Here is a 17,453-nt window from a genome sequence, read left to right as displayed (position 1 = left end):
GTATATATATATATAATATATATATATATATATATATATATATATATATATATCACTCTTATCGAACACGCGGTACTTTTCTTTTAGAGAATAAGACTTTTCGTGCGTATCTCGTATACGCCTCGGCATTTCAATGTACTCCCAGCATTTCGACTATTCTTAACAAACAATCGACAACAGAGCTATATCACATGTCATGGAATGTAATCAGTTTTAAAGCGATCATACAGATGAAGCACTGATATTGAGGCCGGTATTCATAGTCAGATTTTATATTCAAGACCGTCTTAAATACAGTCTTAAGAAGTCACGAACCAATCAAAGGGTCGTATTAACATCTTAAGACACTACTTAAGTTAGTCTTGAAATAAGAACGGACTATGAATACCGTCCTAAAGTTTAAATCGAATGGGTACCCGTAAATTTTTTTTCCTCACAATGAATAATTTCTGATTTCGTTAGATAACGTTTTTCTTCTTATGTTTGATTTTCCTACTTATGTCCCTCATAATTTATGTAGGTTTTTTATTTCGACTTGTAGGTATCTCTAATTTTTAATTAGGCGAAACAAGATTAAGATATGTGATGTGTCAATAACGCATAAATCGTTTATATAAGTAAATCGTGTAAGTTCTACTTAATAGATAAAACAAACATGTTTAGGACTCCCTTAAAGCAAAAAAAACTATTAAATTTCATAGGACCGTATATGAGAAACATAATCTATAGAAATTAATGCCTTAAACGGTCTAGCTGAATCTTAAATGCTTGTATAATTCTATGTGAATTTATATAATACGTATGCTTTAAAATGCGCGCCAAAATAACTTTTGATCTTGAAACACAAATTCTACTAAACTATCGCAGTAATATTACAAGTTAAATTGACTAGCAATTTAACAATTTGACAGTCTTTACGCATTTTAAAACGTTCTTGATAATGCTGAATGACATGATAAAATAATTAATTCTTATTGCGAAAAATATTACCTCGGCCGGGAGTCGAACTCGGATCTCTGATATTCCATGCGAGCGTCCTAAGACGTAATTATTTAATATGACAGATTTTAATATGACATTCAGCATTATTAAGATTGTTTTAAGATGTGTAAAGAGCATCAAATTGTTAAATTGCTAATCATTTAACTCGTGATATTGCGGTAGTTTAGGAGAGTTTGCGTTTCAAGACCAAAAAATTATTTCGACGCACAATTTAAAAAACTACATACGTAATATATAAATTCACACAGAATTATACAAGCAGAGAGATCCAGCTAAATCGATTAATTTATTTTTATAAGTTGTGTAAAATAAGCTTGTTTTTAAATTCTTTTTTCAATATTTTTGCAATTTTAAAAATTAACTTTTATTGGATATTAATTTATATATAAAAAACGTTCTCCATTTATTTGTTCAATTATATTTTGTCCAGCTTTACTGAACAAAAATACTATAATAGTTTAAATTGTGACAACCTTATCGCAGACATTTTGAAGTTTCATACTATTTGGGATGTAAAGTCGCCAACGTTTTCGAGATATCTCGCGTATGTGCAGTACGTCGAATAATTCGCCAATCACTGATTCATTTGCTATCATATTGCTACGAAGAGTTTTTAGACATTGCTGTTAAAATCGCTTGATGACAGAATTAAAGTTGGGCATGTTCAACTTTGTCGCAGCGACTATTAAACACTGCGATTTTAAAATTTTGTATAAGAAGGAAGCGATTAGAAGCTTTTGCTACTAAATCTGCTAACAAATTAAAAAGCTTGCTAAAAGTATATAAAAACAGCGCCGTAAAATCGCCATAAAAAAATATCATAAAAGCACCGTAAAAAAATTACCTCCTGTTAGTGCGTAATTCGAAATGACATTTTTATATAGAAATTTGTACTCCGAACTTAGAGGTACAGCCTCATGTTGGCAAATAAAGCGGACAATTGATTAATAATTCGGCATATTGCCGAAACTTTGCCTTACGTGATTGGCTGTTTCCATTAAATTATTTCCAAAACGCTTATAATTTATATTGTTTACCAATGCGTAAATGGTTTAATGCTGACGATTTTGTTAGCCAAAAATTCACTCTGAGAACAAAAATCTGATGATAAAAGAAGCAAACATCAAAAGCAGCATGTAAAGCATCCTATATGCAGCTGACTTCTTTTCACAATTCATTATTTTGCGGTCCAATCCTGTGCTAACATATAATGATTTACTTTATCTAAAAAAATTAATCATAAGCACAGTATTTCGCTTAAATCGCACAAAGAAATTACATAAAAGAATTTCTCATTATTTGATTTAGCAATAGCAGCTAGAAAACTATCGCTTATAGTTCGCGTTCACGACAATAGCAGATGCACGTATATAACGAGCAAATAACGCGGAAGCACTTCTTCCGTGTGCAGATACAGTTAAACTGCAAGCCGATAAACTGCAGCGATTCTACCGATCGCAGCTGTGGACGCAAAGGCGCGCTCATATACCTATACGGGATGATTCCATGTTGGAAACATACGAAATTTTTAAATATTTATTATCTGCTAAATTCTAACTAGATTTTGCGTTAGTATAAAGAGATTCCAAAACAATAAGGAATATAAAATAATAATAAAATTTATATTCATATTTATGTACTTAAGGGATTATAGGACTTTAAAAATTTTTTTAAATGGAAATTTTTTTTATTTTTCCATTAATTTAAAATCACAAAAATGGATATAAATTAGTCGTTGTAGATAAATATTAAAAAAAATTATAAACCATTAAAAATTGAAAAATTTACAGCTCGTCTTTAAACGCGATTTTAAAAAAATATTTTAGAAATAATAGCCATAATTTAAGCATGTTTTAATTGATTAATTTAAAGTTTTATAAAGTAACATTTGTAATAATATTCCCACATTGGAAATATTATAACAAAAAAAATTAAACCGAGCCTTCTCAAAGGCTTTTCTTTTTTATTTTTTTTTTAAGTTGTGTGTAACAAAAAGAACAAAATGTTTAAAAAAAAAATACAATTTCCATGGTAAACATGTTGAGTGTCGTGAAAAATAAAACATTTTAATTCCCTTCGTGAATCAGAAATAATAAGTGTAAAATGTAAAAAAGTCGATTTTTTTATATTAGATAATTTATCAAAACTAAAATCTTGACCATCATGCAGATGCGCAGACTGCAATTCCGGGAAAAAAGTTCTATATATAATTATATAAAATTATATAAATATATATAATATATGATTATACATATATAATATTATACATAATTATATGTAATTATATGTAATTATACATAAAAATTTTTTTTCGAAAATGTTTAAATAAACTCTATTATTTTAACATCTTTGTTATAATTTCACATTTTAATTTCATTATTAAAATGAGAAATAGACCGTGAAAGAATTAAATTAATAGGCAATGGGGTGCATCGAAGAGAGACGCGTTCACGGAATGCAGCTTGCGCAGATCAGCAAATAACGCGTGAAAACTACGCAATTCTGTGTCTCCAATAATTTGTGACGATAAGACAAAGTCTCGCGTAAACAATCGTAGTAACAGACAATTGTAGTAACGGTTGGCGATTCGGATACGATTCGCATTAAGCCTGATCTATGTAGGTCGTTTGCAAAGTTTTGAACCTCTGTCTCTCTCTCTCTCTCTCTCTCTCTCTCTCTACATAAATATATTACTCGTAAAAATCATTCTGATACTACAATCGTACATGCTTCGAAAAATACCTGTAAAAATTGTAGCCATTTTTGACGCTTAGTTGTTGTTTGACAGTCATTTATGTCACTCGATGTTAGTATTTTTATAAAAATGAAAAAAATCGAAATATCGAATATCGCGCCGATTAAGTTGTTGCATTTGAAAGACAATGCGTGCGCAAATTAAAGCCGAGCGTTGAACGCTATTTAGGGGGGCTCTGTCTCATCATTTGTCACCGTAAAAAAACGGGCAGTTGAATTTAAACGTGCTCGTATCAGCTTGGCTGATAATGAGCGTTCGGGACGGCCAACAACTGCAACCACCACCGATAACATCGAAAAAGTTCACCAAATGGTACTGGATGACTGTCGAATCAAGATTAGGAAGATAGCAAAGACTGTGGGCATATCAAAAGAATGTGTTTATCATATATTGACTGAAGAATTAGGCATGCGTATAAGCTAATTCCGCGTGCCGCGCTTGCTCACTGTGGATCAAAAACACATTCGAATGAACATTTCTAAGGCTCTATTAGAGTAATTTAAGCGAAACGAGACGGATTTTTTGCGTCAATTAATAAATGTTGATCTACCACTTCACTCCTGAAACAAAGGAACACTCAAAACAGTGGATTGCGAAGGGTGAACCTGCTCCGAAAAAGGCGAAGACGGTTTCATTGGCCGAGAAGATAATGGCGACTGTTTTTTAAAATAATCATGGAATTGTGTTCATCGATTATCTTAAAAAAGATAAAACAATAACGAGGGTGTACTACGCATCATTAATTGACAAACTCTAAAGGCAGAAATTGCGAAAAAACGGACGCATTTGAAGAAAAAGAAAGTGCTGTTCCATCAAGGTAATGCCGTCTCACATTTCTACGGTCGCTATGCGGCCCCAGCGACTTTTTTCTGTTTCCTAAGCTCAAAGTTTGGCTCGGAGGACAGATTTTCATCGAACGAGCAGATCATCGCATTCGTAAAAGCCTATTTTGCAGAACCAGACGCCAATTTGAATAGGTTAAAAGGAATATCGCTGGAAAAAAATATATCGACTTAAAAGGAGACTGTTGAAAAAGAAAACTTTAAATTTGACCAAAAAAAAATACCTGTTTCTATGTTAGGCTCAAAACTTTTCAAACGATCCTTGTATATAAGACACAGAACGCAAGTGGCGTTTCACACGTTGCAAGTGAAACGTATTTCAGAGTATAATAGGTTGTCGTAGGTTGCAATACGATAGGACGCGAAAGTTGGAGTTCACCCAATTTCCTGCATCTTGCATTCTCAGACAGCACAATGATGATTTAAAAATGCATATTGGATATATTGGACGTTTCGTATGTATTTTAAACATCCAAATTAGAGCTTCGAATATTTTTAGGGTGTTTTAAAGACAGTGTTACTCTTTTGGACATATCAAAAACATTCTTTTTAGAGATACAACGTACTAGATTTGAACTTATTTCAAATATTCAGCGAATTCTAGCAGATAAAGGAGATAATCTGTTCACCAAGCAATTGAATAAGACTTGGAATTTTGAATTCAATTAATTATATTCAATTGTGGTCTATAAGTAAAGAGAGAGAACAGCTACTGTTTTGCCTGTTTAAATTTATAGTAGATAGGTATATTTAGGATCCTTTTACGTAGGGTAATGATGTCTCTGGCAAATGCCTAGACATCTTTTGATTGAGATGTCCATACAATGGCGCTATCAATGTAGCGAGAACGCACATACATTTACACCAAACACACACATACATACATTTCGACATATTGGGTCGTCCGGAAAACATATTGGTACGCACGGACTTTCCGGACGACCCAATACATACATATATTTTATATCTATATGCGCCATTTTATGGGCATTTTCAAACTGTATAGGGATTTTAGGTATACTTAGGCTGTGTTCCGGCTTAAGTAAAATCCTTATGCATTATATACCTTGCTAACAATAAAAATCTATAGTGTACGTATTTTAAACTATAGATTTTCATTACTAGTAGTATATCAGAACGTGATTTTAGTGTTAATCGTTTTTATGTAATTTGGGATTAACTTGTTTATCCAATATGCAATTTATATTTTATTTAAAATATTCATGTTATTTTTATTATATAACTAAAAATAAATATTTAAAAGGCATTAAAAAATTAAATTCTTGAAGTAGCATTTTTTATTTAAAAAAATAAAGAAATTTTTATACGAGAGACATCCAAATATTAAGCTTCCCTATTCTAGTGAAAGAAAATAAAAAATAAGACAATTATATCACTTTTTTATTTTATTAACTTGATTCCTAAGTCACTTCTCAACATAGTCACTATTGATATTTAAGCACTTTTCGTAATATGGCACTTTTTATACTAGTGTTATGAGAAAACGTGTCCATGGATCAGAGCCATAATTTCACTTCAACCTTGATTTCATTCTAGATCACACTGTGATCACAGAACTTTTGTTAAATGCTATTTCATAACTATTCTAATGGAAAATTTAGGGATGCAAATACATAAGATAGACATTTTTTAAACATTCAAATGATAATATTCTTAGTATGTGGAATAACGTAAAAACGTTTAAAAACATTCATTATTAAATCCATGGACATTTGTACTAAATAAAAACCAGATTTGGATATCCAATGGACGTTGTGTGCTGTCTGGGTTCTGTGTCCTGCAACCTATTATAATTAAAATACGTTAGATTAGTTTCTAATCTTGCAACCTGCGACTCGCGTTCTATGTCTCATGTAAGATGGAGCTTTACACCTCGCACCTGCGATGCGGAAATACTAATCACTGTTGAAATTTGTTCCCATACGATTTTCATAAAACTCAAAATAAGCTTATTTGAAGTGGCGAACGTCCTGTAAATTAAATAGAAGTAATATCTCATGAAGCCGCGTATTCTTCTTTTTGTTAAACGCAATTTTCTCTTGATTCTCTCAATCTGCGTTCCGTGTCTCGCATGATGCAACCAAGAGCAATTGTACATTGCAGTTATAAGGTGCAGAATGTTAAAGTGACGCGTGCTGCGAAGATTGCATCTTGTCCCTTCCTTTTATACAGATTGCATTTACTATTGTGTATACAATGAAGCACGTGTTTCTTGAGAATCAGAACGTGATTGATATTGCAAACTCATTTCATCCCAATGATGCAACATTGCGACGAGAGAGATAAGTATCACCTAATTGTAAAATAAAAAGATTTATATTTTTTCTTGTAAACCAAATGTTACAAGCTATAATTAATAGGACTTCATCAAGGAAATTAAAAAGAAGCGCTTTTAACAAAATATTGAAATCTTTATCTAAAAATCTTGCTTCGAAAAATATAATACTTAATGCGAAATCGAATATATGACTGAATATGTAGGGCGATAATATTTTCACTTCGCTGACTTTTCCGCTCCGTACCGTATTGCGAATAATGCGCGATGATATCTCCCGCTGTTTACTTGCAAGAATTTTAATGAATTCTAGAAAAGCGAAACACTTACCTATCTGCTTCGAAGCGTATTGCTGAAGTAGACGCGTCCGTTTCTTTTCATAACCCTTCTGTGTAATATCTCCTGCAACAGCGGAAAACAACTTAATTAATAACTTAATTCAAGAAATAATTTATAGCCACGTTTAATATTATATTTCAAATCATCATAATATCGCGAGTAAACGTTAAAACTATTGTTGCAGTTTATAAAGTACGATATTAATTTTATTATGAATTGTTCTCTAGAGATTCTATTTCTAGAAAATCTTCTATTTCTAGATCTATTTCTTAGAAAACATGTTCTATCATTATTGTATTTGTTGTTTATTTAAATAAAAATTTAAATTTTTAAATAATTAAAAATAATACCTACTAGAAACAAGAATATAAATAAAACTAAAGATAGAAGTAGGAGCAATATATACAGGATGCCTCAGAATAACGAGATTCTCTTGTGAGCGAATTAAGCGAAAAATGAAAAATTTATCTAACATTTTGCAATTTTCGTAATAGAAACGACGTAATAGAAATAACGAAATATTAATTTCTAAAGATCGCCGAATAGCAAGGCCTATCGTCAAATACAACCGCAGAGTGAGATAAGATCACTCACTCTCGTAGATAACTAAACGCGCAGAAAATTGTTTATTATAAACAGCAGTGAATACATGTCGGCAAAGCTTTTCAAGTCTGTTGATTGCGGGACAGAAAGGTTCTAGGATTTCTCTATTCTGTAGTCAATAAGTTTAAAAAGTTCGTACGACATTGAAATATCAGCATTGAACCGTTTTTTTCGCACATATATTATACGACGATTCTAACGAAATTTAGTGTGTAACGGGGAGGTACTATACCTACATTTTTGACCGTTGGCGGGATCTCGTTGCAACATATTAATTATAAAAAATTATAGAAAAATATTTTATTTTCGTTATGCCAGAAAAAATTATTTCGTTTCATATTAATGATATTTGAATTATTGTTTTAGTAACTATTTGTAACTATTTGCTCACCTAGTTTCTATAATTTTTATAAAGTATCCTATTTGTATGTAATCTGTTATTACATGTCTGGTAAAAAATTTTTCATACATAATTAGGTATATATACATAGGTTACACCTTTCTGATTTGAGTGTCTTTAAAATATGTTGTAGGGAAGAGCTGCGTTGAACGATTCTTCCCCACAAGAATTAAGTAGAGGACAGCATTGGTTTAGGAGATATGATAAATTAATATGCAAGGGATGATATATCGTATAGAGGAGATATATTATAAACGCGTAGAAAGTCTCCTTGAGCAGGAAGGAGAGGTGGGGTAAACTTCATTTCGCGCAAAAAATCGGACGCCCCTAAGCAGAGGAGAGATGGGATAGACCTCACTTTGCATGGAAAATCAAAAACCCATGTAAAACAATACAATCATGCAAAGCAAAATCTATCCCCCCTCTCCCCCCTCCTACCAACAAGCGTACGACTTTCTACGCGAAGTGATAAAATGAACATCTTTATACAAATCTTATTATGAAACTTTTATTTGTTACATTTCGTTTAAATGATTGCCGTCCCCCACTTGATTCTTGTGGAAAATCACTTGGGATATTCTCCCCTATAATATATCTGAAGAACATTCAAATTAGTGAGGTGTAACCTAAAATATACATTTACTATATAATTTTATATAATGATGTCTAACTCATATAATTATATATAAATATGTATTTCTTATTTTTCGATGTTTCGAATTCTTCTTTCTGCTTCACCCCCCTAGAATGGTTCCAATCCACAAAAAAGTAATTTCTGTAAAATTTAGCTCGATCAGATATTGGCAACCTATGCCCCTGATACGGTCGTAATTATAAAAAGTAATGATAAAAATAAGGGTGTTATTTCCCATCCCTGAATATACATTCAACAATTCATATACAGAATTACCTAAAATGTTGGGATGCCCTTTCGCTAGCAGATCCTATGGAACATTCTAAGACAAAAATGTCCAGACTACAATAGTTTTCAAATTATAAACGATTAAAGTTGGCCGATGACAGCGTCTGAAAATGACGAGCTCAGGGGCGAATATCGCGCGAAGTCCTTGTACATTGACTCGCTTGTTAATTAATAATACAAGTATAATTGAGACAATTATGACAAAATGTCTAACTGCTGGAATTCGGTTTCTTATTGTAAAACATTAATAGTTTTATAAGTTAATAACGTTTTATAATAAGAAATCGAATTTTATTAATAGTTAGGCACTTTTGCAATAAGCGTTTTACATACAATGATAAAGAGAATTCACTTTTAAACTTCATATATAATTGTTTAATTTAAATTATACATTATTAGGATTAATGTCAGCCTTTTATTACGGAATATCAATCATTACGTATAGTACGAAATATATTTTTATATAATTTCTTATTGTGACATGATAATTGATATTCTCGCCCACATCCCTACTCTCTTTCCTTCATCCCTCTCTCCCACCTTAAAAAAAACAGCAACATATAAAAGGAATCACCGAGAGAAACAGTATCAGATTGCTCCTCGCTCTAATGACATAAACTACCAATGTTCACGAAACGTTGGTATTCTAAGAAATGGATTTGGACACGAAAATAACCCGCGAAACGCATAATTTCCTTGTAATTATAATCAAAATTTATTAAGTTCACGTGAACTTTTCCGCCATATCTTGAAATAATGAAAAGGCGGAAATCTAGGGAATTAATTAGATATACTTCGGAATTAGAAGTGTAATCTGCCCGTTGTCACGACTGTAAATAAGAAGAAGAAAAAGAATAAGATTGTTAATATTGCATTGATGAAAGAAAAGTTATACATGTATGTATGTGTGTATATAAAAATAATGTCAGGGTAAACTACATACCTAATCGCTATGCGTGAAAAGTTACACGTGAAATCTCGATGAGTGAAAAATGAAAAGTGGAAAATAAAATGTTGAACACAAATACGTGTCCAGAGAACCGAAAAACTTACAAAAAAATACAAGTCAATATGTATTAATCAGGGTTACTACAGAAAATGAATTTTGAAATTCCCTGACTTTTCCATTTGATTATAAACGTATTTGACTATAAACGTCAGATATAATATTAAAAAAATCACAACAACTACTTGGAATAGAAGTAGTTTAAGAAAATTGTGAGCAAATTTCAAAATTCCAGACTTTTTTACCCTTTCCCCTGACTTTTCCAAGTTTTCCATAACTAATTTTAATTTCTCTAACTTTTCCCGGTTTTGTCTGTAGCAATCCTGATTACTTTTGCCTTTTGATCCGCCATACCTGGTCTCGGCGTTTTTAATTTTCAAAATTTGAGATTAAATTCAAAATCAGCAGCTCTAACAATCTCTCAATATCAAATTTTCGAATATATCGAATACTTCGAATAAATCGGAATACTTTTAGCATTTTCATTTCCGTCATTTTGAAAATCTGCCAAAGAAAGACCTAATTTTTTAAAAATTCAATAAATAATATCTATAAATAATTTATAATAAATTATATATATATATATATATATAAATATCTTAAAAAGACTCAATACAAACATACTTTTTCTTGTACAAATATCAAATTTTAGTAATTATAAAGTATTATTCAATTATTCAATCTTAAAATGTTATTTTATCTTAAATATAGATACAATATAAAGACTAGCGACAAGTATTATTCAATTACTCACAATTTCAATATACCTATTATTTTATTTTAAATGTATAGGTATACAATATGAAGAGAAATACGGTTTACCCAACTTTTTCTATTTTGAACAATTTGTCAACAGCAACATAACCCACAAATATATTGCTAATTTGATATTGTACACAAAAAGAATTTAAATACTAATTATAGTAGTGTATGTATATGTGTGCGCGCGCGTGTGTGTCTACACTAAGCTTCAATTATTCCCCTTATGCTCACTACATCTTAGGTAAATTGTATCAAAACTTATATTAAATACTAAAAAAAATTAATTTTGAACATAAACGGATGTCTCGAAAACAAAACAAAAACGACAATACTTAAACAATATTGCTAGCGTCACATCTGTTATCTAAAAAAAAACGTTTCGTTTGAAAATGACAATAAAAATACGATTTACGTCGGTACAACTTGGCCAACTCTCCTTTACGTGTGAGTAACAAATGTAGACCAACAAATGGCAACCCATATAAAAAATACTACTTGGTATCATGGTAACGAAGATGATCAATCTAGTAGTAGGGTCGATATTCATAGTCCGTTCTTATTTCAAGACCATCTTAAGTACAGTGTTAAAATGTCGTAAACCAATTATAGAACCGCATTCGCATCTTAAGATATTAATTAGAACGATTTTAAAATAAGAATAGATTATAAATACCTAAATACTGGCCTGTAAATTTGTGGAAACTTAGGGCGATCATATTAAAGAATTTCTTTAGATTCACTCTTTCCTTCTTACAGAGCAATACTTGGCTACTTTTGTGTTATTTTGTAATAATAAAATAGCAATCTAAGATTTAAAAAATCTAACATCCTTGGCTATTACTGTCATTTCCCGAACAATCTATAGAACTATATTCGGATCTTACTGGAATGTTTCCTCAAGGATGAGCACTTGCGCACGAGGAATACCGGCTGAGCGGATGCTTTTCTTAATTGCGACTTCCGACGCAATGGTCTTCTTCTAAATCCCGATTTTTGCCTTTTTAAATGCTGCTGTCGTTGTGGAAAATTTTTTTTACGATCATTGAAGCGATCAACATCATCATCTTCACTGTCGCTTGATGGTGATGAGAGACATTTGTAACCTGTGTTGAAACTTTCGTTTTTTGACCTTTCTTTGACAATGTCCTTGGCTAGAAAGGTAAGAAATTGACTACTAGCAAAATAATTTCCAGAAATAATCGTTCTCGCCGGCGTTGACATCATCGTTGTTGTTGTCGTTGTCGCCGAAAGCTTCCAAGTGGCTCCCCGCACAAGAAGACCGTTACTCCTTAGCTCTTCAGAGAATAGTTTATCCTCGTTAAAGTCACTGATTTTTTGTACCATACAAGCTGATGACGAAGACGATGTTGCCGAGAAAGAACCAAAGGACGATGAAACAATCGAATTCAAGGCATCATCTTCCCGACGCTCATTGAAATCACCTGATAGCAGCAACTTTTGATCGTCGAACTGATCGTCTGACACGTTCGACGACCAGTCGTTAATTCTCTCTAGAATTGGACTCTCATCATCAGGGAAACATCTGATCTCTTGCCAGACTCGGCGTTGACGTCTCGAGCGACGTCTTTCGGGTGGAATAAACCATACTGGACTGTTGACACGAACCGCAGGTTTCTGATTCTTCTTATTAGCGCGTTGAGAAGTTCTCTTACCACTTCGACGACGAGAACTAGAATGTCTAGACGCGCTCGTTCGTTTGAAGTAACCTTCCGTGCTCACACTTGGCGATGGCTTTGGTGTTTTCCGGCGAAAAAGACCATGTCGCGTCATCCTAAAGCCAAGCAATGTCGATTGCAATCGAATTCTTGAACAACGCAATATTTGATTCAATAAGTGAAATTCATTGCGAAAATATGAGTAGTATGTAGATCTTTCCATTAATATGTTCAACCAAAGAAAAATTTTATTAATAAAAACTACAATTAATTTTTATTATTGTTTGGGTATTTACATATTAAGGTGGTTCTTTAGTAAAGTACCGAAAATTTTGGATGCCTCACCAGGGCCCACTTAAAGAGAGAGAGAGTTACAAATATCTTCATAATTTAGATAAAATATATTAAAACTATATGCATATCTTAATGAAATAGTACGAAACACATAATAGTATATAAGTGATGAAATAAAAAGAAGTTGATTTATTTCTTGTATAATTTGTTCTTGTGATAATTTAGCAACGTTGCACCATCAAATTATGTATATTGCAAGCAAGGTTTTTATAAAAAAAAAATTTTTTAAAAAGAAAGTTGAGAAGAAAAGGAAAAATTTATTTCAATCTGCAATGAAATTAAAAGCTTCGTGTCCATGAAAACAAGGTGAAGTTATGTTACACGATATATTTTGCCATTTCAACATTAAATATCTTTTCGGAATGGACGTTGATCTACTTTTTTATGACCTTTTTTATCACAATCGTTATTTTTTAAATTATTATAATCATATTTTTTTAGAGAAGTATATAGTAATATTTGTATAGAGTGTTTCATAAATGCACGTCAATACTTTAAGATGTAAATCTATACACTAAAATAAATAAAAAACGTCATATGAATTACATATCTTAGTTTTCAAGTTATGAAAGATTAAAGAAAATATTCGAAGTATTCACCGTGCGTCAATACACTACTTCACTCCTTAACATTGAGTCACTCGTTCAAAAATACTAGGTATTCTTCAAATAGTCTCAAATCCACTTCGTATTCTTTCTCGTAGATTATCCGCATTATTTACCGGCGTTGAATAAACAATAGATTTTAAATGGCCCCAAGATGAAAATGAAACGAAGACCATCATGCATAACGGTCATAGGTATATCAAATACACGTCGATCATTTCCAGCATAAATGTACATTACCATTTTGCCGCTTTTAAAGCTGATTGTTCCATCTTTAGATAAACTATGATAATTTATTTATTGAATAAACAAAAGAGTAAAAAAGTAAAAACATAAGAGTAAGACAGTGAGCTCAAGTTTACTGAAAGATGGAACAATCCAGCCTTAAAACAGTGTTTATAATAGAACAGTAACTCGCGAATATAAGATACCGGCTGCTTGAAATCCTATCCAATTTATTGATGAATATTGTTTGTAAACATTAAATAACGCCGAGATGTGCTAAAGTGTACAGTAACGTGTGTTGACGCACAAGGCAAATATTTCGAATATTTGTTTTAATCCATAACTTGAAAGCTAAGGTAGAACATATGTTTATATAACATTTTTTTACTTATTTTAGTGTATAACTACCTAAAGTATTGACATGCATTTATGAAACACTTTGTATGCAGTTAATGCATTTTTCTTTGAAAAAACGTCTCCAATTCTTACCTGTCACTAAGTTATATGTTAAAAATTACATTTTCAATATCTTTTTCTTTTATTTCATCGTTAACATATCCTAAAATTTTGCATACAGTATACTTCAAGTTCGTGGCTTTAACTTTATTATATAAAGAAATAACACATTTGTATGGTAACTCGATTTACTAAAAAAACCACCTTAAAACAGATTATATGCGTATTTTGTCTAGTTGTTTAGAACGAGTGGACCCCGTTAGCCTACATCCTGATAGTACTCACATCGATGCGTAGTAATTTCTAGTTTATGTACATATTCCTAGTTTATGTACATATTACTAATAAGAATATTTCATATTAAATTGATTAAACGATGTACGCAATCAGATCCTTCTCGTTTAAAACAACGAAAGATCAAAACTTCTAAAGATCTTTCGGGTTCATAATTAATTACTTAAAAGACTTATGGACAAAAATATCAAAGAATTTGACAAATGAAAATCAATGAAAGAAAAATACTCTATCATTTATCCATCTTCAATGATCAACTGTTAATCGAAAAACTAATCACCCTGGTCTGAAATCAGCGAATCTGGCGATCCTAAGAGAGAAGCCGAAGGATGACGAAGTTTCCTTGCTAACGGGCTTCTCTGGCGCTGAAACCGTTCTTGCAACAGTTGGCTGCGGTTTCTTCTCCTTCAGAGCGCTATCCATATAATGATGAACTAAAGAATTTGAGACAGAGGAATAAGAAGGAGCCGATAGCGGAACTGAGACCGGAAATGGCACCGCATCTCTCCATATTCTGCCAAGACTGATGTTAACATTGAGCGATCCTTCTGCAGAAGACTCTTGGATCCAAAAAGTATCGTGCCCATTGGTTGTCTGATCCCGACCTAGCTCCGTAACGGAGGATTTAGATTTAGGTGTTAAAACAGGCGAGGTATCGAGCTCAAGAATTTTCAGATCCTCAATAACCGAATCCGTGTCAGTATATTTGACAAATTTTGTGGTTTTCGTTGGATCGAGATGATCTTCGTGAAGCTTTTCGCGGGAAGACGAACTGACTCCTTGAAGCCACTCATCATAAGTGATAGAGTCGCGACTGAGAGAACGCTTTTGATCTTTCTTGAATTCTTGCTCCTTAATTTGTTGATCAACAATTTTATCATTCGTCACTTGTTGCGAGGACGAATTAACAACAGGTTCCAGATTTTTCTGGAAACGATTCCGTCGTTTGCCCCGGTCCAGATAACTTTTCCTAATAGAAATTCTCTTGAAGGACTCGCTACGCTTGAAGGAAGGTTCGTTACGGTCCTTCTTGCGACTAACGAGCCTTCTCAGGTTTTGAAAGGTGAGAGGCCTCATGAGGCAACGCGACAAATTTTGACTCACGGAAGTGGAATCGCTACAAATTTATACTATTTCTAAATGATATGAATTGTGGAGCAAAGATTAATGGATGCACTCGCGAATCATAAAGATCTACATACGAAATAAAAGAACCATAAATGCAAATATTTCGTATAATCCAAAGTCTATGGAAAAGTTTGTGAAGTCAATAAGTCTTGATAATCCTGGATTTACAAAAAGGAACATTTATGAAAACAAAAATGAATTTACAGATTCCTTTCCCCTCGCTCGTTGCTTCCTTCTCTGTCTCTCCTTCTTAGTTCCTTTATTCTTTGTTTCTCTTTTCTTTTTGCCCTCCTTGCCCTTTTGCTATCTGTATTCTTCTCCTCGTCCTTCCTCCCTCTTTCTCTCTTTCGTTCTTTTTCGTTGTTGTGCTAAAGTGCAACGTCGAGGTCTTCCAGTCGTGGATGATCAGCGTGGCTTTCCTTTTTCAACGCCGTGTTGCTGCGCCACCATTGCCACTCCTCCTCCCTCTTCCTCATTGCCCTCCTCTTTCCTTTTCTTCCATGTCCTGGGTTCAACCGGAATGATCATTCTAAACGAAAAGATTCAGTACGAATTATACGAGCGCCTTTAAAGTTAATGCACTCGGTATCGAGAAAGTGATTTTTTCTCAAGCAAGACAAGTTCGATGTACATAATTTTTTCTTACAATAATTATTGAATTCAAGTGATTCTTTCAAATTGATAACTTCAGATTATCAGCAGATATCAAGGTAATATTCAATATACTTTCCTAATATATATATTTATATGTTTCTATATTTACACTTTTATTTAATATATTGTCGTATTACTGGTAATGATTTTTTCAGTAATACTTTTCTAGCAACTTTTTTAGATCATGCTATTATTTTGTTATTAATCAATTCTTATCTTATCAATTACGATTTCCTTCGAATCTATTTCGATCAATAACTTAACACGAAAGTATCTTGAAACTTCAACAGATACTTTCTATGCCCTCGGACGATTACAGCATTTGTTTCACATCCTTTTCCTCTATCGTTCTCCATGCAATCTTTCGATAATTTGAGTGCAATTTTCTGTGTTGAGTGAATGAATCTGTGTTTCATGTATAAAAATTGTTATTAAATTTAATTTTATTTTTCTTAGTCAAAAAGGAAAAAAATATATTGAAATATTATGTTAAACCAAAGTTCTGCCATTCAACCGACGAAAATCTGCGCACTATGAAATGTACTCTTCTTCATTACTTAAACGTGTTCTTAAATTCGTTCTTAACACACTAAAGATACACTTGGCACTACCAGATTCTTACAAAATTTTACCAACGTTCACTGAAATGATTGACAATTGACGAAGCACTCCCGTCCAAACACTCACAAATCTCTGATAACCGCTTAAAATCACTGTCGTTACTGCTACGGATATTCGTTGATACACGCTTTTCTACTCGCTCTCAATTGGAAAACGAAAACTTCACTCACGTCGCGAGACATGCGAAATAATTTACTCGCGTGTTGAGAGTCCACGCAATCGCTTCATAAAATAAAATACTCTCTTTAAGGGGTTTCGGAAGATCTTACGTATGAAATCATGAGCACGCTCCAAATTCGCGTGTTCGCGAAAACGACAGTTCGCGCGTTCGAATTTACGAATGAGGTGCCCGCTTCGTTTCACCGTCGAGGCGCGTACTCCAAGTCGCGTCGAATTACTGGCATTTTGTGCACTCTCCACGACTCAAGGCAATTCTCTTGCACGCGGCGAGAGTTCGGAGACAGAGACAGAGAAATAGAGAGTGCAAAAGAGGGGGGGGAGAGAGAGAGAAAC

At 32.7% G+C, this 17,453-nt stretch overlaps 1 protein-coding gene across 4 annotated transcripts in view; it reads right to left on the bottom strand.

The window, feature by feature from the left end:
• The window catches only part of LOC108753023 (disco-interacting protein 2), a 45,569-nt gene that overhangs the window by 22,058 nt on the left and 6,058 nt on the right, over nt 1-17,453 (bottom strand). For 3 of the 4 annotated variants that reach the window (XM_018494323.1, XM_018494324.1, XM_018494325.1), the window contains exon 2: nt 7,226-7,297. In XM_018494323.1, the coding sequence (XP_018349825.1) occupies nt 7,226-7,297 (72 nt within the window). Of the gene's footprint in view, nt 1-7,225; nt 7,298-11,811; nt 12,720-14,817; nt 15,648-17,453 lie in introns of those variants that run through there. The other variant, XM_018494326.1, reaches the window with a different exon arrangement.

The sequence above is a fragment of the Trachymyrmex septentrionalis genome, unplaced genomic scaffold, assembly GCF_001594115.1.
Source record: "Trachymyrmex septentrionalis isolate Tsep2-gDNA-1 unplaced genomic scaffold, Tsep1.0 scaffold63, whole genome shotgun sequence".
Taxonomy (NCBI): domain Eukaryota; kingdom Metazoa; phylum Arthropoda; class Insecta; order Hymenoptera; family Formicidae; genus Trachymyrmex; species Trachymyrmex septentrionalis.
This window is presented reverse-complemented; position numbering and strand designations above follow the sequence as displayed.